The following is a 25,427-nucleotide window of genomic DNA, read 5'->3' as shown; positions in this document are numbered from 1 at the left end:
CCAAGAGATCTTGTATGCCGCAGACGCATAAAATCCGCACTCGATCGATAAACCATCCAGATATTTGTATAATTGCAGTAATTCAAGTAGATTAGTTCATAAAAATCGATATATGCCTAATTATTGTTTAATGTTTTGAATACATAGTAGAAAAGTTGATTTCAGAAAAAGTTGTACAGTTCGCTCACAATTAATATTTCTACGCATTTCGCTGCTTCGAATAGGTTTTTAGCTATTATTAGACTGCGAATTTTTATGGAAACAAAAACTTTCTGCATAAATTACAACGAACGGGAACAAGGTAGAAATTTCGTTCTTTGTCAGATAATCTTAAATTCTTCTAATTCGTGCACTCTTTTAAATTTAATCAATCTATATTTATCGTAAAATAATATCATAAAATCCGCAGTCTACTTATTACCGACACAGAAGAATTTCGATTTTTCGTATTTCCATTAAAATTTCTCCCACATTTTGTTTCCCAATTTACCAAACCGTTCACCAGTTAACGCTATAATTTTGTTAAATTACAAACACAGTGAAATACAGTGATACAGTAATACGCTAAATACAGTGAATTTTTGTATGCGCGTTAGTATAATGGAAACGCAGAACGCAGTGACATTTTGGGATCTGTATTATGGGTTACCTTGAAATCGTCAACAATTATTTCACCGACAATGTTTTGATCGACCCGATTTTTACGACACCGCATTTCAACGACATTGTTTATATGAGACGTTGAAATCGAAATTTATGTGAGACGACAAATGTTTACATCGACTCCTATTTCACCGACAAATGTTACTATCGTCGCTTCTTGTATAAGAAAAGCAGAGGTAGAGACAATCTGTTCTAATGGGTGTGTGAAAAAAGTGGCAAAAGTGAAAACAGTTGTGAGTGTAGAGGAAGAATAAGTACAGTATTTATAAATGGAAAACACATTATTCGTTTTCATGACCCTATAAAACATAATCATGTACCAGAAGCAGCCTGTCATCAAATTATTACAGTTTGCAATAAAATAAATGAACTGGCTGCAGCTACTCACGAGAGACCATGCAAATTATTCAATCACAACTTCCGAGTAATTATGCTTTGAAACAGCAAGTGTTATATAAACAACGAAAAAATAAATCTGCTGAACCAAAAAATGTCGGCGAACTTAATTTGTCCAACGAAATGCTGAATACTTGGAATGAATAACCTTTCGTAACAGTTATTAAAGAAGAATCTAAAAGGGCAGTGCTATTTAATACATTAAGTGCCAAATATTAACTCGAAAAATTCACACAATGTCAAAGTCATTTAATTAATGACACCGAAATTAGAAAGTGAAAATTTACCATAGGAAATATTGGTTCAGCTATTTTGCATTCTACAAATCCTGGTAACATTCAATTCGTTCAATATATTACAATAAATAAAATTAAAAATAATATATATATATATATAATAAATAAAATTGAATACCAAAAACCTAGTTAAAAATTAGTGTCACCCACACGCGACTCACGCGACACTGAACGTATTAAAACAGTTGCGCTTCAAGTACCGTGACCTTTCGTTTGACAAATAAATTCCTTTTATCGTAAATAATGTGTAAAACACGACACTGTAATGTCTCTCTAATTGACGCTCAAAAATGGACAATTTAGGGAGAGGAGACACGATTATTCGACCCTTGCGGTTCAACAACTTTAAAAACGAGCTGCAAGGCTCGAATGATCGTATCTCCTCTTCCCAAATTGTCCATTTTTGTGGACAATCTGAGCGTCAGTTACGGAGACATTACCGTACATGGTACATCGCCAAAAGTTCTAAGTGTCGACAGTAACATTTGTCGGCGAAACGAGAGTCGATGAAACATTTGTCGGTGACTTCAACGTGTCGGTATGTAAACAATGTCGGCGGCGAAATGCGGTTTCGCTGGAATCGTGTCGACGAAAACATTGTTGGTGAATTTTGAAAATTACTGATAATTTCGAGGCAACCTCTGTAACACATTTTCTCGAGGTAAAATGATTAGACAGAGAACACTTTATTTCGTTCTCTTCGGGTGGGCTTGAAATTATTTCAAAGGAGTTCTAGCACGTGCTAAACATTTTCGAGCGCCGAGCTCGAGGAGAAAAGAATCTGTTGACGACCTAGATAGTTCGATTTCTCGAACAATTGCTAAGAAACGAGAAATCCTTACTCAAATCCCCGTCTAAGAAATCCGATCGTCTGATGCTTTTTGTTTCTGTGTTCGTGCGTCCCTGGGAGGTCCATTCATTTTTAATCAACAAAGGCTGATAAAGTGCTCCTTCTTGTGCGAAGCCGAGTGTTGACTGTTCAGTACGAAGGTCATCGAAGAATCGTGTGACACTTTTCCAATGAAGTATTTCACTGGCAATATTTTTTTGTTTAAAGAAAATACGAACAACATGTTAGTACACTGTTCATAGAACACACGCGATTAAACCTAATTATTTATTATTAGACTACAAATCTTAGTGCACTTGTAGTATTTCGCTTGACACTCGGACGGTGAAGCTATAAACTTACAGTATAAATATTGTTACTTTGCAATTAATTGAAATTTTCACATCGTTCATTAAGATAAATCGTCTATAGATAAACTAACGTATTTAGTACTTTATAACCATGCAAAGTCATATTTTTGTTAAAAAGATACGCCGTTAGAGTGTTAAACACAATGAAACGTTTATACTGACGAACAAACTTTTGTTATAAAGAATACTTAGTCGAAGATTTAAAGATTCATCCTATTCTGTTTTTTTTTAAGGCTACAGATGAAAATGGAAATTTACATTTTCCAGGTACTATGTCCAAACTTTCTTTAATTATTGTTTTATATTTTCGTGGAAATATCGTGATCCGTTGTTTAAACACTGTTACGTTAATTTGGATCACTAGATGTTCAGGACAGCTTTGACAACATGGTGAATTAAAAATTTCCGCGTTCAATAAAGTAAATTTAACCTTGTTACATGATGTTTACATGATTTTCGCAACACATTACTCAACGAATGCACCGTTGTTCTGAACGATTCCATTAGTCTGAATACCAATTAGTCTTACACCAATCGCGTGTAAATAAAATCATACGTTGCTATTTCAGAGGTTAAAGATAGCATAGATTTTTTGTTAACGCTTTAAGTGCCCAAAATCAATCTCAATGATTCCCATAAAAACAAATTATTTTGATTAACGAAACTGAAAATGGAAAGCTCAAAATCGTAGCGGATGGTATTTGAACTCATTTTGCATCCTAAACATTCTAATCAAATTCAGTTTGTTCGAATATATTACAATAAAAATGAATTTTGAAAACTAGTCAAACATTAGTGTCAGCCATTCGTTAAGGACCATTTATAATTTTGGCATACGCTGAGTATCCTGCTCACTTTTTTTAGTCACAGAGAGTGTAAACTTTAAGTACAGGCTGCGGAGAAGGTTTTGTCCCTATATCTGTATTTTTACAAGGTGTCCTATAATTATGTTAATACCTGAAAAGAGACGATTCCTGAAGTCATTTGAAGTAACTTTTTCCTTAGCGAAAATGCAATCTGCGGCTTTGTTTACGAGTTATTAACGAAGAACAGTGACCAATGAGAGGCGAGCCCTGCTGGCGCGAGGCGGCCGAGCCAATGAGCGCTCGAAGCCCAGTTCTGCACGTTGGCTTAGCCGTCTCGCGCCAACTGATCTCGTCTCTCATTGGTCACGGTTTTTCGTTAATAACTCGTGAACGAAGCCACGGATTGCATTTTCGCTAAGGAAAAAGTTACTTCAAGTGACCTCAGGAATCACCCCTTTACGGGTGTTAACATAATTATGGAACACCATGTATATTCAGTCGTTTTGAAAATAAGGACACTTGAATTCAATATTGTACATATTTTACCAGTTTAAAAAACATATTAGTCCGCAATTCGTCGACTTAAATAATCGACGGGAGATCTTCTCTACCTTCAATGAATAATAAATTTAATTCGGAAAATAAATAATTGCGATCCGCTCTTTATCGTTTCCGATTTTTAAGTCGGAAGCAGATAGAAACGCACGCGAACAGTTCCAACAAAAAAAAATGTAAAAAAGACACATAAAGGATTCGAAAAACAAAATAGATCTGCAAACTAAACGTTTACAGAGAGAAAAAGAAGCAGTTCTCATAAAGGATCAGAATTTTCTCCGCACCCTGTACGTTTCAAGAAACGATTTCAGTCACGAAATCGATAGTTCCACCTGTCCGGAAACAGTCTCAATTACCACTGTCTTCTCGGTAACACGTTCATATACCCGTATATCCTGAATCTTTCATATTTGCATGCGAGTAGTAGGACTCCGATCTATAAGACGAGTTGCGCAATTGACAGTAGAAGAGCAACCTGCGAACGGGAGGACCCTGTAATCTTAGTTTCGCGAGTCTCTCCGCGCGGAGCGAACGCCCTAAAAGTAAAACTCGTCCTCGAAACTTGGCCTCGAATCTTCTTCCAGCAACTTCTACTATCAAAAACGTAACTCCCGGCGAAGTAATTCTGAAATCAACAAGTAGCATAAAACGTAGGATGCCCGTAGAAAGTCCAGCCGCCGAGAAAACTTATCGGATTCCTTAGCCCGACTAATTTGCTCGTTGGTTGTCCAGGTCGGACATGAAAAATCTTGGTTCGCGTTGGACGGTCCCCGACATAGCACGCACTGCCGCAGCGCGTTCGTCATTTCTCATCGCCATTTCGTCGGAACGAGATTCAGGTAGCAGCAGAAATAGTATCAGCAGCAGCAGCAGCAGCAGCAGCAGCAGCGGCAGCAGCAGCGGCGGCAGCAGCAGCAGCGGCAGCGGCATTGGCAGCGGCAGCAGCAGCGGCGGCAGCAGCAGCAGCAGCGGCGGCAGCGGCAGCAGCAGCAGCAGCAGAAGAAGAAGAAACAGTAAAAGCAGCCGTAACAGCAGCATTAGCATCAAAAGCAGAGGAAACAACGTTAGAAGTAGCGGTAGTGGCAGCAACGGTATCGAAAGTATTGGCGGAGGTATTCGCGTGATCAAGGCCGTCACGGCGATCGACAGGAAAAGGGACACAAGGAGGGTCGGCAGATCGGCAATCGACGTGCTGCACGAAGCGCATTTATCCGTCCGATCGTACGTAACGGCGTCGTCGAATCGCATCGACGACGGCGCGACGCGTTCCGAATCGACGCCCAGGTACCGGCCTCTAGCCGGCAAGTCGTGCGGTTCTCAGCTCCGGTCTCGTCCTCGCCAGCCGCAGCCGCAGCCACCGCAGCCGCAGCCACTGTATTACCCCCCCGCATCGTGGGACACGCGCACATTACACTTCAGAAACTGTTAGCACCGATCAAAAGTAAGTATCGCTTCCGATCCGACGCACGGCGCTACCTTCTCTCAAAAAGTTTCGGCACAGTTCGGAACTTCGCACGATTTTGATGAAAATCGGCGGCTCTCGCGCATTCGCGGTCGCTGAACTTGAACAGGGTTATGTCATATCTGGCTGCCTTTAGTTTGTTTTCGAGCAGAATTAACTTCGTATCCGTCGAACAAGTTATATTACAATTTGTTATTCTTTCGTTTTGTTTATCTTTCGAATACAACAATTTAACACGTGTCTTATTCGATGGATATAAAATCAATCGCGCTGCGCCTTTAGCTTGTCTTCGGGAATAATTAACTTTGTATTTGTCAAATGAGATTTATTTAATCTTTTTTATTCTTCTGTCTCGTTTGTTTTTGATTGAGAATTTTATTAACTGCCAGATAGTGCAGCTACGTACATGTCTCGTTATGTCTCGCTTCTCAATGATTTTAATAAGTTGAACATACTCACTGTTTTGAAAAAGGTCGAAATTTTGCGGCACGCCGCTCTTCCAAACGTCGTAGCTCGAAAAGTATTAATCGATAGAATTGTCTATTTTTGTGTACAATCTGAGCATCAATTAGGCAGAATTTACTGTAATCGTATCTCCTCTTCCCGAGTTATCCGTTTTAGTTTTTAAGCAGAAGGAAAAATCGGGCAGAATTTACTGTCATTCGTAAATATCAAATGTTGCCATCGTCGAATCGAAGTTTCGTCGTACGTTTGAATGTTTATGGTCACTTTTTCACAATCAGTTCTACTTGGGAGAAAAATCCAACATTTCTCGTTTGTAAACTGTATCGTATCTGAAAAACGGTTTCATTCAAATCGGAGACATCGGTTTGAGAAAGATTTCGCACGAGCAAGAAAGGTGAACACACGCTAGTAAATGTTCCCGGGAAAGTTATTGTTGCCGAACTTTGCGCAGCTCAATTTTTTCTTGAGAGATACAGACGCTCCTGGTCTCGTTATTCGTGTTAGGCGATGCAACAAGTTCGGATGGCACGGACAAATAATGTAATACTCATTCGAGTACGATTCGGTAATGCACTTACGAAGTTCGGAACGTTTACCAGTCGAGAGGTCGTTCGGTTATTGCGGTAATAGCTCTGAGTGTTTGATCAAGAATTAGCCCTGGTTTAATCGACGTTTGGAGATCCACGAGTTGGGATTTTATAGTCGAGGTTATATTCGGCTCGTTCCATTATGTCGTTGTTCGGTTAACTATCGCTAGTATTTCGGTGCAATCCTTTTTAACTGATGTAAGAATATTTTCGGTGGCTTTTATAATGCGGCTTTTTTGCTTCTGGACACGTTTCGTTATTGTATTTATCATGCGAAAGAATCAATTGCATCGTTTCTTTAACTAATTAGTAGACTGCGGATTTTTATGCAAAATAAAAGTTGTTTACATCAATTGCAAGAAATAGAAATTAGATAGAAAGTTTTTTCTTTTTCTTTTTTAATCATTTTAATAAATCATAAATCGTATATAGCAGCATTTTTAATTTTTTAAATTTCTTTACTATTTTAAATTGAAACTATTCATTTTTGCCATAAATGCATAAAATTCGAGGTCCACTAATTAGAATTTGTGGAAGTGTACATGAGTCTCTAGACACAGAAAATTATCGATTAATGCTGTTGTAGTTAATCGAGTATTTATCGATTGCAAGAATCGATTCTTTGATAAAGAAAAATCTCCTTTCTTACAGTTGTTGGTTGAAAGTCATGAAAAACTGCGATTTGTTGCTTATAGTAAGGTTATAGGCCCGGATAGAAAAAGTTATTTTTTTCAACGTTTTTATCATTTTTGACATGCTAACCAATTGCAACTTTTGCGAGAACTGCAATAAATTCTCCCTAATTTTCCTTCAGCTTATAAGCAGAAATGGACAATTTGGGAAGAGGAGATACGATTATTCGAGCCTTATTAAATACCTGGTTTTTACTATTGTTGACAATCGGCAACTACAAAAATAAGCCGCGAGACACGAATAATCGTGTCTCCTGTTCCCAAATTGTCCATTTTTGTTTACAAGCTGAAGGAAAATTAGGGAGAATTTATTGTATTGTACTGTACGTGTAGTCAACTAGTGCCTCCAACGTTTAAAATAAAATTCGAATAATTTGGTCTAATTTTGAAAAAGTTATTCCTTTTAGATGTCCGAATGTTTCAATGAGCAACTGTGCGCCAGCCGTTCCTTAGCCATTTTATTTGATCATCCAGGACAGAAACTGAGAACAGCTGGACTTAATAGATCCGTGGCCAAGGGACCCGTGAAACACCATTTTCAGGACCGCGTGTTAGTGTGAAAGTTGAATGTTCGATAAATCTCATGCATACGTAATGCGGTTTCTAGTTCTGCCTAAAAGCGTCCTCGGGAGCTAAAGATTAGTTTTCTATTTCAGGAGTGTTTCACTTATTCGAAACTAACTTTAGGTGTCACGGGAACCGACGAACGTCGAGGAATTTCCTCAAATGTATCTCTTATATATTTTTGGTTATCAATTATCGAGCAATTGATCGGGTACACGCTCCACAGTCTAGAATTTATTCAATTCTACGATTATTTTATATTCCATCTCTCTCTAATCTAATCCATCTCTATCGGGCGAATAATAATGAATGGAAATTCTAGTTTCATTTAAATTCAACGGTGAAGAATGAAACGGTCAATAACCTAAAATCGAAACGTTAAATTTGATATAAGATATCTCAGTGGTGCACTTTGCTATTTCATACAATTTGAGAAGCTTCAAAACACTGTCTACCATACGGAAATGAATTTATTGGAAAATGATTACAAGTTCTTTTCGCGAAACGCAAGCTCGCTGCCTGAATATAGCCTTGATTGCACGAACTTCGAAGAATAATTCTGTATCTTTCTTTATCTTTTTGCAAAATGGCTGACCTACTTTTACCTTGATACATTTGCTAGCAAAACATATTTTCAAGAAATGTTGATTTTTCTGGAAATTGTACGCTTTCCAACAAAAGCTTTCGCTGCTCGTGAAAACTGGATTAGAAAAATGTCTGTAGCGAAGAATGTTTAAAATACGTGAAGCACGTGAAAAAATAATGGAATCTTCGCATAATCTTCCTAACAGGTCTGTTACGTTAAAGAGAACTCAAGTGACGTTTTAAGAAATAACAGGTTCTGCACAAAAAATTAATCCTTTTGTAGGCGCAATGTTCACCTTTCTGAAAATGAAATTCACCCTCTTGCAAATTGAATTCACTTATTTCTAATTATATGTAACAAAATTCACGTTCAATCTAAAAATTGATTAAAAGACGATCAATTTTGACCTGTGAACGGGTTAATTTGGAGGTTATAAAATGAACATGATCTGTAAAAGTACCGATCTCAAGTCCAAAACTTGTATTATTGGATTTTATGCGTTTGCGACGTAAGTCGATAAAAACGATGCAAAACAAATTCAAACGTGAGACAAGAATTTAACCCTGGGCTACTGTGGGCGCCTATAGGCGCTTAGAAATTTTGCGTTTGCGACACTGAGAGCGCCCACAGGCGTTCGACGCAGTTTGGTTCCCTGACACGGAGGGCGCCTGTAGGCGCCCTGAAAATTTTATCGATATTTATTCCGGTAAATCTTATCTCACTTAAACGAGAAAAAAGTTCTACATTGATATTAAATTTGTAATATTTATAGTAATTTGGTTCAGAGAAATGAATAATATTGCTTTAATGTAGTGAAATTCAGTTTTTTAATTATTGAAATATGTTTTCACAAAAATGCATCTCTGCCCAAAAGATCGCCGTTCTCGGCATACATCGTAACTCAATTCCTGCCGTATGGTACGGCTGGCGCGTCTCAAAGGGGTTAAGACTATGTCGTAGTCAAGGGGGTTAAAAATATTCTTACATTATTTTCAATTCACCACAAACTATTGAATGCATTTTCATTGAACCCCAGTTTTATAAAATCGTCGCAGACGATTTTTGTTTCGCATAAAGATCCGCGGTCCAAATACAGTAAATTCTCCACAGATGTCGCACAGCTTGTAAACAAAAATGGACAATTTGATAAGAGGAGATACGCCTATTCGAGTCTCGCAACTCATTTTTGTAGTCGCCGATTGTCAAGAACAATAAAAACGAGACGCGAAGCTCGAATAGTCGTATCACCAAGTTGTCAATTTTTATTTACAAGCTGAGTGGTAATTGGAGAGAATTTACTGTATCATGCACTGTTATTTCCCGAGTTTAATTCCCCAATTTAACCGTTGTTTTCTCGTTTGTGCAGGAAGGTGGCTCAGCTGTGTGCAGCTTAGACAATGTCCGAAGATTCTGACTCTGTATCAGAGGAAGAAAGATTTTTGTTCCGTCCGTTCACGCGGGAGTCCCTGGCAGCGATCGAGGCTCGCATTGCCGAAGAACATGCCAAGCAGAAGGAGCTCGAGAAGAAGAGAGCGCAGAGCGAGGTAGGAATGCGGGCGTATCTCCTTTCGCCTAAATAGAATAGCCATCGTCGATTCGATCGATCGTGGCTGGCTAGTAGGATTAACATTTTAATTTATGATTTCAATTACCAGACGATTGTTTCGCTCTGTTCTTATTTTCGTTTCGTACGGTTCGACCGACCAAACACGTCTGCCCGAAGGCTAACGCGCTTACTTGCGTTATTCGTCGGAGCCTCGAACTTCGATGGCATAAAATCGAAGTTAAAATCTAGCCAAAAGTCAAATTAAACCCCGGAATCCGAAATAGAACTGCGAACGTGAACTTGTCCGATCCAAGTCTAATCTCCTCAAATTCAAATTCAAGTCTAATCCTAGATTCAAGTTCAAGCGTGTTTTTGAAAATGGCGCGTTCTCAATCGTTTGGCACCCAGAGAGCAAATGATTAACACTAGATTTACGGAACCCGTCAATATGACGGCTGGCTAATTTTTTAATTTACGATTATTCATATCGTAAAGATACATTTATGAGTTATTTATACAATTTATATGGTACTTACGGCAAATGTTACAATATAACACTTGTTAAAAATCAGAGAGAATAAATATCTTATTGTTACTTTCTTAAACTAATATGAAACAGCTGTTTCTTGTGCTCTGTATAAATCTAGTGTTAACAGAAGAAACGAATAGGAAATTAACGAGGCTACCGTTTGAAATGCAAGCGGACGAGTTTGGTCGATCGTCCTCGCACTCGTTTTTAGCATCCACCGAATCTCCCATACAACCACATATGTCCTATCGACGTGTATCCACGTACGTGCATACCAGAAATGCGAAGAAACTCGACCGTTGACACTGTAACAGTACCGAGAAATTTCCATTTCGTGTGTAACGAAACGATGGGCGTGATTAAATTACGTGTTTTTTTCGCTCCGCCGCCGCCCCCCTTTTCCTCCCCCACCTGGCAAATTACGAACCGACATCGTGCGCGTTTCCAGTAAACCGAAGTCCCCCAAGAAGACGCCAACGATTGTGTCGTACGTGCTCGTGTTAACATCGATACCACAGGTTGTTCTACTTTTTGCAGATGTTTTTATTAGCGAGTCGTCCAACGTACAAAGCGTCGCTACTAACAGTGCGTTGCATATGTTTCCACTGATTGTGACCGGTGCTCGAACATCGATCAATGCCCGGCCGCCGTAGAACATCTCTTAACGCTTCGATCAGAGAAGAAAATTCTGTTGCGCGGCCGAAACCGAGAAAAAGAAACCACGAGCGACGGATTCGCGGGGATCGGGGATTGATCGGTGTCGAGCGCACCGTTTCACGGTGTTGTCCGTGTGACGCTCGATGGACATTTATTCTCTATATATTATATATATATACATATATATCTCTCTCTCTCTCTCCTGTTCTCTTTCCGTTTCATTTGTTTACCCCGTAATTGTTTATTTTTTGTGCGTAGCTGCAGTGCCGTTCTTTGCGAGATCTGTTTCTTCATGTACACCAATCATATATACCCTGTGATTATGATTATTCGTGAAGCTGCGGTGTTCTGAACCTTAAACCCCCGTTGTAACAAACCGATTGTCGCTACCCGTCGCGTTAATTGTTTGCTTGAACTTTACTGCTAACGTAGTGATGATACATGCCTATCCTGTTGACGACTTTTCTACATCTACATCTGTCTATTTATAACTATCCATATTTATATATATATATATCTATATATACGTATATACATACATACATATATATGTGTATGTGTATAACACGACTGTCGTCCAGAGTAATGTATTGTTTTTGTGTTACCGAAGATATGTTCGCGTACGAGCTCGATGTCTGCAGTGTCACTATCTGTGCCTGTTTCTATACGTACATAAATACCGCTGTGTCCTGTACTTCTCTCTCACTGTCTTCCCCCCCTCTCTCTCTCTCTCTCTCTCTCTCTCTCTCTCTCTCTCTCTCTGTATGTCTCTGTCTCCCTCTTTCTCTCTAGTTCCGCTGTGCTCTTCAATGTATAGCAAACCATCCTTACGCACGTACCACTGCATAGCCAAGGAGATGTACTACTGGCTGTATACGGGGTGTTCGTTGTAATTCGAATCCTTGCTCGCTGTCGCTATTTACAGTCGCAGCCGAAAGTCGCATGCGAGAACACGCACCACGTGTTCGAAGAAATTTTCCTGGAAAAATACGGCGGAACGTTAACGGGTTCGCGGCGCTTAAGAAATTCAGGGCTCCTTTAAAAAAATATGTAGGTCAAGCGGTGGGGTGACATCTCGATCCAACATCGTTGAAACTGATCTATTCGTATTATATCGCCCTGTTTATCGATTATTCCACATTTGAGACCGTTCGAAAAATACGATTTTGAAATCTTACCTTTCTCGATTATTCCACACTCGAGCCTAACGAACGGACACGAAATAAATTCTTCTTTGAACATAGATTTGTATCACCGGAAATCTGATGCAGAGTTCATTCAGATCGTACACCCCGGCACGACAGGTAAACTATAACGCGTAAATTCTCTTTGACGTGCCCGGTAAAAAAGGAAGAAAATGTTCGAAACATTTATTTTTCGAGCGCGATGAAGATTAGTTCATTATATCGTTAGATTATTGTTCCAAATATTACGGCAGTAACGATCAGAATAAAAAATTGGTCTTCTCCTCAACCTCTTTAACGAATTTAATAAATCGTCAACGGTAAATGTGATACAGGTTTCTTTTTCAATGTAAAAGTGGTCGACGATTTTATAGCGCGTTTAACACTAGATTTACGGAACCCGTCAAAATGACGGGTCGCTAATTTTTTAATTTACAATTATAATAATTTACATCAATACATCAATACATACATACATACGATTAATAATTTACAATCATATCGTAAAGATACATTTATGAGTTATTTATTCAATCTACGTGTTACTTACGGCAAATGTTGCAATATAACACTTGTTACAAATCAGAATAAATGCCTTATTGTTACTTTTATAAGCTAATATAAAACAGCTATTTTTTTGTGCGCCGTAAATCTAAAGTTAAAAAGGTTCTTCGCTATCAGTTGCCACGCCTTGCTTCGTTCAAACGAAAATTGTCGCAACAAATAACCTCGATCCTGCTAACGTTTATTCGATAAATTCCGTCTAATGGACGTTCAATAACCTTCGAGAAAAATTCGAGCGCAAGTCTGGAGCGCAGTATCGGTCTCGGTCCGTGTCTGATCACAGACCGTCATCTTCCACTTGGACTCCAGCGCCCGCCGAGAAACTTCTTCCTCTACTTGCATATTCCGGTGCCTATTACGCAATACTTGTCGCATCGAGAGAGCGTCTCGATTACAGCACGAAGTGCAGACGTCGCTATTCAGACCGGATTAGCCTATCATCCCGTTACATCCCGAGCCTTCGAATCGCGGTATTAATTAAAAAAGATCTCCTCCCTCGACACAGCCGCCGAGGGTAGCAAACTTCGTCTAAGGAAAGAGAGAGAAAGAAGAAGTCCCCGGACTGTGTGTGTGTATCAATGTGATACGCTTCGACGTCCCACTCCTTCCACCACTACCCCCACTCCCCGACCTGCCTGGTCCACCTGTTCCAACATTCTCCCAGTCGCGGACGTCCCGATATTAACATGTATTATACTATATATATACATACATAAATAGAACGTATATATTTATATATATATATATTTCTTTGTCTCCCCACTACGTATCTCCCCACTGTTCCTCTATTTTTCTATCTTCTCTAGCCTCTGTCTCTGAAGCTTTTCGAATCGATCCCTCTGGTTCCTTCCACCCTCTTCCCACCCCCCCTCTCTCTCTCCCTCGGACACCTTATCACGTACCACCTATTTACCGTTCCCGTGACTGCACATTAGCGAAAACCTTGTTTCTCTCACACTCGTCCACACTACCGAAACCCGACCACCATCACACCAACGCCACCCATCTCCCTCTATTCTGTGTTGTTTCTGTGTGTAACGACTGTTTCTCCATTTCTCCAATTTCAGGGAGGTTTTGGACGGAAGAAAAAGAAAAAAGAAGTAAGACGTTACGTCACGCTAAGTAATAACACACGTACACCTATTACACGACATTGACATCTCTACTCTATACATACATACGTAAATACACGTGCGCACACACACGTACATACATGCATACTCGTGCATACATACATTACTCGCATACGTACATACACATGTTACTTGCAAACATATATACATACATACACGTGCATACATATGTTACTTTCCTACATATAATACATACATACATACACGCGCATACATATGTTACTTTTCTACATACACACATACATACATACATACGTACATGCAGAGACAAAAAATGCGAATACATATTATTTACTTAGACACACGCGTACATATACACGTACACGTACACGTACATGTACACATACACGTACCCAGACGCGTACACATACAAGTACACAGACGCGTACACATAAAAGTACACATACACGTTCACATACACGTACACATAAACGTACACATACACGTACACACACACGTACTCGTATACATACACGTACACATACACACTCACGTACACATACGTACGTTACACGTACGTACACGTGTTACGCGAGCACCGTCTCTTTCTCTCCAACATTTATCGAACTCTCCACTCTCGATCGTGCACGATCAAAAAAGTATAACACGCGTCGACGCACACCGCCTCTTGTCACACGATTCTATTCATTAACATCTGGTCGTCGATCACCATCGTCGATCGGGGCACACTGGCAGACGACACCCCGTGATTATTCCCTCCACACATGCGACACGACACTCTCACGAACGCCACGGTGTATGTACATCGATTTGATTCGATCGATTCTATTTTATCGATTCGTTCGATTCGTTTCGATTCAACTCTATCCGAAGGATTCGGCTTCGATTCAATTCAACTCGATCGATTCGATCCGATTCGCCTCGTCAATCGTCCGCATCTCGAAATATTAATTAGACGATTTTAATAACGCGTCGTCGCCGTCAACGATGCATGCTCGACGATCGATCGGAAAACGGTCCTCGGAGCCGCGTATATATGCGACAATGCTGTCGTTGCAATCGGCATCGACTTCCATCTTCTTTTCCGTCGGATCTGTTGTTTTCTTGCCGACCAATCGGGGAACAAAATTTCGACGAAAATGAGTTATCGTCTTTGAAACTGATTTCTTGATTTCTGATTATACGAAAAAGATATAAAAGTTATATTGTTCGATCAACTTTACAAACCACAGTTTTTTTTTTAGAGAGAGAAAAACATGTAGACAGGCCTTTTAATGTTAGGTCTCACAATTACAATTTAAATACAATGATCACTTTCATTGCGAAACTTAATATATACAGAATGTCCCAAAAATGTCTCGTAATCCGGAAATGGAGGCTTCCTGAGGTCATTTGAAGTAATTTTTTCTTTAGCAAGAATGCAATTCGCAGCTTTGTTTACGAGTTATTAACGAAAATCAGTGACCAATGAAAGGCGAGCTTCGTCCACTCGTTGGCTCGGTCGCCACGCGCCAATTGATCTCGCCTCTCATTGGTCACTGTTTTTTCGTTAATAAAACTCATAAACAAAGCAGCAGATTGCATTTTCGCTAAGGAAAAGAATACTTCGAATGACCTCAGGAATAACTCGTTTCTATGTGTTAATATAATTACGGGACACCATGTTTATTCAGTTGTTTTGAAAACAAGGACACTTAAATTCAATATTCTATATATTTTATCAATTTAAAAAACATATTAGTCCGCAATTTCGGATTGCGTGACATTTTTGGGACACCCTGTATTTAAACAATCTCGTGTTCACAGTTAAGAATTAAGATTTTGATTAAACTGTACGTGCAATAAGAGAATTCCAGTGCATCGTATCCGTTAATATTTACGAATATCCTCCTTTCTCCCTCAAATTACCTGCTAATCTTAAAACATCGTCGAAAATTTTGTCCCTGCGGCAAATATTTCTATCGTGACGCTTCTACAGCATTGTCAAAACAGGGACACCGCTCGCGTCGCAAGAAATGAATTTATCGGCTCCGTGATTTCTCAATGCGAATATCGTGGAACACGTAGCACGGAATTAGACGTCCTTCCGAAAGTGTTCTCGAATAATTCATCAGCGTTCTATCGAATCTTCCGAAGCAAAGCGAGGTAGCAAAAAAGATGTTGTTTCCACAATGCGCGTTAACTTTGGAACTCCGTTGCACAGGTGTACAAAATTCTTTCCCGTCTCGAACGAAATTGATTTACCCGGAATCGTATCCACGCTACCAGCTGCGACAAAATTCCGCGAAACGATCGAAAGCTCGCGCACACGACTCGCTGCGGAAATTCGAGCGATCTCGATCGAGGCTACATCGTGGTCAAAAAGAGACACACAAGCTTGGTTCAGGCGCGTCCAGCTCGTTGCTCTGGCGGAGCGCTCCGGGCAGAGGAGGAGCAAAGAGCAGAGCCGTGCTCCCAGGAGCAATGATCACGAAACGAGGAGCGCCTGTGACCTTACCTGGGGCCATCGGCGCCATCTTTTATGGCCCTTGCTCTTGGCCCTGCTCGTGAGCCTGCTCTTGCTCCTCGGTGCTCCAGTTGGACGTGCTCGCTTCACACACATGCCACCCGAACATCACCACAGGGTACCACCTAAATGTATACGCTTCTTATATTCAACCGCTGTCCATTTACACAAGGAGGTCCATTATTGGTGGCACGATCCATGACAGGCTGACTTTTCGCGAAAATCGCCCGCGAGAATCACCGGAATAAAAACGTTCGCACATCCGCCTTCGTTTCGAGGCTATCCATTTCTTCAGCGAAAATATATATAATACGAACTTGTTGTAATTTGGAAATGCCGAACAGTTCGTTCGCTCGTTCGAATGCGTCGACACTGAGAAATTAACGTTGCGGCGCAATATTAAAAAAGAAAAAGTCATCGCGTACTCCGTAGAAGCTTTTTTTTCTGTTCGCATAATCTCGTCCGCTGTGGGATAAAGTAATTAGTTAATGCGTCGTTCTACAATTTCTCACACGATTACGCTGATTAAAATCTCCATGTCGTTAATCATCTACTTGTCGCGTATCTGCGATGTACTCTAAAATATCGTGCAATTTTGCTCGCATTTCGATGAAATAGGTAACACTTTGATTTAGTTAATTCTGTTCGAAATCGTCACGAGTTCGATGTAATATTACACGAAGAAATAGAGCCGATTAGAATTGTTCTGTCTTGGACACTATGGTTCACGTGTTTGCATCTACTCGATGGAAACGCGGGAAAATCCGCGAGCGTATTTATCGGCAGAAGAATGAACGAGGTCTGGTGACTTCTGTTGCTCGAAAGTGCACGAAATACAGTAATTTCTGCCAAATTCAGATTTTTCCATTTTTTGTGCGCTCAGATTGCGCACAAAAATTAAAATATCGATTACCATATAATAAAGATAAATAAAGATAAACAAATCGATGATCAACAACTATAAAAACGAGACACAAGGCTCGAATGATCGCATCTCTTTTTCCCAAATTATCCATGTTTGTTTACAAGCTGCAGGAAAATTAGGGAGAATTTTCTGTAATCTGGATTTTTAGTACTTCATTGTTCTTGATTTTGATATGTGTTAACAATTTAGTATTGGAAACCGATGTACCCGATGAAATTATTTATCAAGAGTCTCATTTGTGACGTTTATAAAGGAATTTGTTGTTACTATTCTTACGATGCGACGCTGCTAAATGTACAATTGTCGTTCAGTCAGGCAATGCGCCGATATTTTGTTGGTCCCAAGGCTTTCTTTTCCTTTGGGTACATCGGTTTCCAATACTAAATTGTTAACATAACAAAACCAAGAATAACGAAGTACTAAAAATCCAGATTACAGAAAATTCTCCCTAATTTTCCTTCGGCTTGTAAATAAAAATGGACAATTTGGGAAGAGGAAATACGATTATTCGAGCCTTGCGGCTCGTTTTTATAATTGTTGACAATCGGCAACTATAAAAATGGAGCCACGAGGTTCGGATAATCGTGTCTCCTCTTCCAAAATTGTTCATTTCTCTGCGCAATTTTAGCGCGAATTGGGGAGAATTTACTGTATCCGATTTTCGCTGAACACATTAACGTCAGCAATTTTGTTTTTTTTCGTGCTCTCACGTATCGGAAAAAAATCCGTGAAGAGGTGCAACAGAATGTAATAGGGAAGCAGTAAATTTTACAGAATCCAAACAAGAGAAATGGCTGAATGTTCCGAAACGAAGTCCGAAGCGAATTCCTGCGCGTTTCGCGTTCATTTTTGTTTTCTCGCGAACAATCGTCCTGTCGTGGGTGGCGACGTTGGCAATGGATCGTCCTGTACATTGTATACACTTCGTCGCAAGTGTCTTGACGTCTTACCGACACACGATCGTAAAGCGAGACCCGCCTGTGTGTGCTTCCTCAAAAATTCTCGTATCTAAACGGTATTCGAATCCACGTGTTCGATATACTCGCACTAAACACGTCGGACCGTGTATGCTTTTGTGTGTACTGGGTCAGGTAACTATCTCAAATCTCGATGATAATTCAGCGATCGGTCGATCGGACGGGACCGAGTCGTTTTCGAACGGGATGCGAGAGTCGAGATCGAAACGATTCGGTCGCGGCCGTTCGCTCCTGCGACGCACACACGCATAATGGCATTGGCTTTGCTAAGCGAGTACGACGCTTGACGAGAAAACTCGGACACGCTGCTTCAAGTAGTCAACTTTTCATTCGTTAAAAAAGTGGATGGTGCTTAAAGGAAAGGGGAATTTTGGTGCACTGCGATTAGTGGAGATTACCTTCTTTTGCATTTAACCGTCGCATGACACTCCTGGCAGAAGGTATTCGATCGAAGTGGTTGATATGGCTGTTGAAGGAATTATTTGAGTGTTTGTTAATAGTTTATTAGGCTTAGGGAGCACTAAGATAATTCTTATTTAAGATTATTTTCATGGAGCAATGTAAAACAGCTGCTCAATCGAAAAATTACATTTACGGAATATTTATTCTATATATTATCGTTGCACATGTTATGATAAAAATCGCTAAAAATCTGAATAAATATATATGTATATATATTGTAAATATACATGTATATATATTGTAAATATACATGTATATATATTTATTCAGATTTTTATATATAAATATATATATATATATTAGCGATTTTAATCATAATATGTGCAAAATGAAACATTATTGAATAAATTTTCCATAAATGTAATTTCTCGATTTCAATAATCGTAAATTAAAGAATTTGGTTCTCACGTCATTTGGCGTGTCAACCTGATGTTAACGCTAAACCTATCGAGCACTAAAAGTGAGTAACGCGTGTTGTTTTGTAAGAATAATGAGTCTGAATTTATATAAACATTTCGCCGCGATATCTATCACTAATGTATACAATTGAATTAAGAAATTTATACAATTCTTTCCACCGCACGTGTCTTCGTAATTAGAACAATTTTAGCAGAAAGAAGAGATAAAGATCATTATCCGGATTTTTGTGCTGCATAAAAATTGTCTGGATTGGTTGTAAGAAGCAGTGGCCAGTCAAAAGTTTCTTTCCTTCTTTAACAATCTTAATTACGTTGAGAATAATGACCAGGCTGCGGATTTGTTAATTATAACGAAAGTCTATAATTATAACGAAAGTTAGCGGGTGGAATACGGAAGAGTAAATGCAAGGGAATAAATTTAACAATGTGTTGTTGGATTAATTTCATCTTATTAAAAATGTTACGAATGAAACGGAATTTTTATTTAACTCTTGTTTGTTGCAAAACTGCTAGCATTGAATCCACAGGAATTTTATATACAGTCGAGTTTTCATTAAAATCGATTTCTGTAATTCATTAGATGGAATTAAGTCAGCGTGCTGTAAAAATTCATGGGAATCTTGTTTTACAAAATATTCCTTAAATCGATGCGGTATATATTGACTCGTATAAATTTCATATGCAACATTGAGCGCAACTGATACACATGCAATATTCTGTTTCGATTCGACCACAGATTTTATGCATTTATGATAAAAATGAGTAATTCAAATTCCAAATCGTAGAGACAATGAAAGGATTCAATGATATCGTTATATTAGTTCCAACTTATTAGGGTTGTTAAAAGAAGAAAGACATTATCATCATCTCACTTATGTTTCTTACAATTAACATAGACAATATTTATTTTCAAATTCTATTTATAATAATAACGATATCGAATTTATTCGGATTTATTTATAATGTAACGTGTACTTAAAGTTCAACAAAAGTTTCGCACGCGAACGTTTCCATACTTTTAATAACTTTACGCGAAAGAAGTTTATTGCAAACGGAAAAAAAGAAAATTAAAAACGGTCGGGTTACTTTTCGCCAATGACGTGCATATCTTTTCATTTCGAGCAATGCTTCTCTTCTTCGATACGTTTCAGTCAAGGTTACTATTTCTTATCGAATAACTAAATATAAATGTATGAACCTCTCGGTTAAGGTGAAGAGTTACAATCAATACGTATCGATTATGTAATAGCTCCGCTGTTATAAAATGTAACCTGTTAGATGTACAGGATGGTTCACGTGTCGCGGCACCGTTCAGTACATCGTCGAATAACGCGATCAAGTCCACGTACCGTTTAAATACAGGGTGTCCCAAAAATGTCTCGCAAGCCGGAAATGGGAGGTTCCTGAGATCATTCGAAGTAACTTTTTCCTCAGCGAAAATGCGATCCGCGGTTTCGTTTACGAGTTATTAACGAAAAACGCTGACCAATGAGAGACGAGCTCGACTGATGCGAAGCGGCCCAGCCAACGAGCGCACGAAACTCAGCTCCGCTCATTGGCTTGGCCGTCTCGCGCCAACCGAACTCGCCTCTCATTGGTCAGTGTTTCTCGTTAATAACTCGTAAACGAAGCCATGAATTGCATTTTCGCTGAGGAAGAAGTTACTTGAAATGAGCTCAGGAACCTCTCATTTCCACTTGTACAATAATTTTGGGACATCCTATATAATCCAAATAATACCTACAAAAGAGACTACACGAATTAAACGCTATTTAAACGCGTTTGTTCTTGATAATGCTTGCTTTGTTCTTGATAATCAGAAAAATACAACGCATCGAGTAAAATCGTTCGAATGCGCTATAAAGCAACAATCATTCTAATTTTATTTCAAAACTGCTATCGAATCATTAGATAAACTTTGAAATTTTCATTACGAAAGTTCAACTTCGAATAATTCTCGATCCGCCGGCCCTTCGCCAAAATGCGATTCGTAGTAAGGATAAATTAATAAGAAGCAAATTGACGCGCGATCGCTCGAAGCTGAAAATTTTCTTTTAAAACGGCAGGACGAAGAAAGTCGAGCGCGGTTCGTTAATGGGGACAGGTACAGTTACTTCAGTGTTTTCATTTAATTATGTGCAGTCGCAGCGTCGCAGCCGAATTAGATTTACGAAACAACGGTGTTCAGTGTACAATTATCCTTCAGCAGGCACGAAGAAATTTAATCAGGTCTCGCGACCGAAGGGAAGAACAACCGTAATGAGAGGAAACAATTGCAGCGTCCGTTTTCTTTTCTTCTCGAGTGTCGTACGTCTGGGCGTTAGAGCTCGCAGCCGCCTGTGAAACGCTTCTATAGATCGTATGCCGTATCCGCAATGCTTGCCGCTGAAAAAAAGAACTCTGTATACTATGTACGTGCTACAATAATCTTCTTCCTTTTTTTTTATGTTTCGTTGTCTCTGTCTCTCTTCGATTCGTTTAATCGCGCCGTTCTCGGCAGCAACAGAACCATGCAAGACGTGCGAATTTACACACGATCGCAGTGGCGTAGCCTCTCTCTCTCTCTCTTGGGATCGTATTGATTTATCGCAGCCACGTCGCAATACAGTGCTCAGCCGAAACGATGCTCCTCCGCATCAAAGGGCATCGATCGCGGGAAATTTCGCGACCACCCGTTGTATAACCGCTCGTTCGTTCGCTCGCTCGCTCGCTCGGCCACCGCAAATTCGATCGGCCCGCGATGTTTTTCGGAAATGGATTTTTCTACTCCGCGGACCGCGTTCACGGCGAACGCGATATCCACCGGATACGTTGTTTTTCAAGCTGCCTCGGAGCTACAGGGCGAATCAAACGTCGTTGTCCGTCGAAATGTTTCGGAATTTTTGTGCACGAACGATTGGATGCGAAACAGAAATTTCTCTGAATTTGAATAGTTTCAATTGAATGGCGGACTTTTATAGATTTATAGCGCGAGTTTATGAAATATGTTTATTAACGGTTGTCTTTATTACGAGGAATTTTTTGGCCTGTGTAACTTTTTCCTTTGCGCGTATTTATATGAAATTATTAATTTAGAGACGAATATATGTAAACATTTTTGTACAGGCTTTTTACCATTTTTTGCAAGTAAAGGCGATTGTAGAATCCATACAAGTAGTTCTCGAAATTTGTTAGAAAATGTTACAATCATTCATATAATTGAGATATGGGGACAAATCTTTATATAAAAGATATAATATAATATAATATAATATTTCTCAATCTTTTTAGGACAAATATACATTGTTCCTTTCCGACTGACTATTAATGAAAGGAACCTTCTAAGCGTGACTTTTGCAATTATATTTTTATTATTTATCTTTCTTTAACCTATAATTTATTTCTATAATTTTACGCATCTAACGGGGAAGAATCAATGAATTTTGAACAAATCCGCTTTTTAAATAAAAATTCAATGTCTGCGAATGTCTGACAATAGGATTTCACAGATGGGTTATTTCAAATATATACACAAAATTAAAAAGAATTAAATTTTTTAAAACCGTATTAATACCTCTGCCGTGTGCACGACGTGTTATTCCGCTGAAAAATACAGGGTTAAATTATACGTAAATGTTAATATCACGTTACAAAACGAAATAAATAACTGTCTAACTCTTGTATCTTGTGATCAATGCAGACAATTCTTCTTATACGAAGCTACGCGTAAGAATGTTAAATAACAACACGACAAACATTTGGTTTTTTTTTCACGCGAAACACGAAATCATGGTCGCGGGGAACGCGGGGATACGCCGATAGCGGACGTGTTAAGTGATAATATCCGCAAACCAGCGTTCGTTTAGTCTCCGTATCGCCCTGTACTTCGACGAGGCTCGCGTTTCCGAAACAATGGACGGCTTTTTGACACGCCGAGGCAATTTTTATCCTTGATTGATCTGAAACGAGCCTACTCGAGATCTCTCTCTCTCTCTCTCTCTCTCTCTCTCTCTCTCTCTCTCTCTCTCTCTCTCTCTCTCTCACTCTCTATTCAACGTCTCGAGCGAAAAGAACGAACCAATCGACAACGGACGTGTCCTGCCGCATCGTGTGCTCCGCTCTGCCCAATAATGCTCGGCCTGAATATTCATCGACAGACACGTCTCGCTTGCGTAAATTAGATCTAGGTAGAGACTGTACATACGATACAACCTTAGTCATAGATCATTCATTAGGCGTAGGAAGTTCGTGTATGTGCATCCGAGTGGGAGAACGATCTTTCTTTCTTTTGATGTGAAACGCTTACTAGATAGATAGTCTTTGGGTACATAGATCTAGGCGTAACGATTGCAATCGAGTCGCTTCGGTCGTTAAACCATGAAAGAGAAAAGAGGAGGAAAACAAAAAGAAACCGCTGTACATATATATACATATATATACATATGTGTTGTGTACAGAACAAGAAGCTCCGTAAATTGATATTGACTAGCATGCACGCGGGAAGGGTGAATTCTCCTGATTGTTTTGTTTCTGTCGACGAGATAATGAATCTCTGGTTGCAAGGCGAATCGACGGGAACGCGCGTCTCGAAATTCCGTTGCGGCCTTTTTTAAAGATCCGAGTCTCGTCGATGTTTAAAAAAGGGAACGGAGTAGACACGGATATCGTTCCGCGGCCCTTTGTCTTACAACCACGGACGATTGTCGCGTTGCTCGATTCGGTGAACGGTCGCCGCGCTAGGACAGTGTGTCGGGGACCGCGACCAACAGAACGAAAAGAGAGCGAAACGAATGAAACGATACCGAGCGAAAAGAACCAGGTGGGCATACCTCGAATTTCTAATAATGACTCTCGAGAGAAATTCGGGTGAGAGGGAGCAGAAACGAGCAGGGATCACGTGGACCTCCACCAGGTTCGTATGTTCACGACCCGCTTTTAGCACCAATTCCGTACTGTACACACGTATATAGACCGGCTTCTATACGACTAGTCGCCGTAGCTGCTTTTCAGACTAGACGCGGAATAGATGTTCCCGATGCTTCCAAAGTAGGAAAAGAAAAAATGTGGGGCAACGTCGTACTATCGGCAAAGTACACGTATGTACGTGCAAAAACTGTGTGTGACGCCTATCGCCGTCTTTCTGTAACGCCGACGACGCGTGCCGCGCGAATTGTTTCGCGCGCGTTCCTCCTCGGCATTGTTTCTTTCTCCGTTTTTTCCCCTTTTTTTCGCTCGCACCTTGTAACGCGGTAACGCCGGCGAAGCTCTCTCTCTCTCTCTCTCTCTCGGCGAGAGCGTGAATAATTAAACCAGCCCGCGGATCGGCCAACGAAAATACACGTTGAAACTCGGCGACCGAACGGGCCGCCGCGCCGCGTCGGACGCCGATCGATGTCACTGAAAGACGGCGATCGCCTCACTTTCCGATATACGCAAGACTCGCTCGCTCTCGGATTGATGGATCCCGCATTGAGAACCGTCGACGGTCACCGTTTCGTACGATTGTTCTACGAAAGTCGCCTGCCTTGAAGCTCGGGACGTTGTCTTGCGATGCACAACCGAACGCAACACGAACGATACGACGCATAGAGCTCATCTAGAAGCGGGTTATGAATAACCGGTGCACACATAGAACACGATACAAATGAATATTTCCAAGCCCGCTTATCAGGCGCGCGTGCATACAGGGTGGCCCGCTGGAAATACGCCACCCTCGATCGTCGCTCTGGCTGCTGCTCTTTGTTCCTGTTGCGCGCTTCAATGACGGACAATTAAGGGACTCGCAAACCGGGCGAACTTTCTCCCTCGAAAACTCTGGCACATTATGCTGGAATGTTTCCGAACTTCGTATCGTACATTATCGAACAATGTCTCTGGATAAATTTATTGAAAAAAAACGGCACGATAAAAGAGCCGAGCGCTTCATTCGCCTTCGCGTAATTTCACCGCGAGAAACGTTCGCGCCATTCTCGATTAATTAATTTCTGCTTCGAAAACTTCTTCTTCTTGTCGCTCTTTCACCGACAATTGTAACGCGTTCTTCGTTTTATATGGATTCTTTTCCTTTTCTTTTCTTTTTTTTTCGTAATAGCGTTTCGAGTACGAACAACGATCGGTCGCACATTCGGCGCACGAGCTTGTACATTTTTCCGAGAAACGCGCGCGACTCTATTGTACTCGCGAGCAACACGAGCGATTGCCGCGGACGTTAATCGCTTTGACATCAATTTCGTACGGTATCGCGTGAACCATCTCGAATCGCTCCGCGTCAACAAACGGTTTGGCAACAGAAACGCAGCCGAAGTTATCACGG

General features: G+C 40.2%; 1 protein-coding gene across 32 annotated transcripts in view; it reads left to right on the top strand.

The window, feature by feature from the left end:
* para (sodium voltage-gated channel paralytic) overlaps window positions 1-25,427 on the top strand; it is a 101,571-nt gene that overhangs the window by 19,769 nt on the left and 56,375 nt on the right. For 10 of the 32 annotated variants that reach the window (XM_076524031.1, XM_076524029.1, XM_076524019.1 and 7 more), the window contains exons 3-5: window positions 4,649-5,357; window positions 9,639-9,816; window positions 13,820-13,852. In XM_076524031.1, coding sequence (XP_076380146.1) covers window positions 9,670-9,816; window positions 13,820-13,852 — 180 coding nt within the window. In that variant the 5' untranslated portion in view covers window positions 4,649-5,357; window positions 9,639-9,669. Of the gene's footprint in view, window positions 1-2,788; window positions 2,823-4,648; window positions 5,358-9,638; window positions 9,817-13,819; window positions 13,853-23,140; window positions 23,934-25,427 lie in introns of those variants that run through there. The other 22 variants (XM_076524032.1, XM_076524024.1, XM_076524027.1 and 19 more) reach the window with 7 other exon arrangements.

This window comes from Megalopta genalis, chromosome 8 (assembly GCF_051020955.1).
Source record: "Megalopta genalis isolate 19385.01 chromosome 8, iyMegGena1_principal, whole genome shotgun sequence".
In the NCBI taxonomy this organism is placed as follows: Eukaryota; Metazoa; Arthropoda; class Insecta; order Hymenoptera; family Halictidae; genus Megalopta; species Megalopta genalis.
Note: the sequence above shows the minus strand (reverse complement) of the source record. Positions and strands in the feature narration are given on the sequence as shown.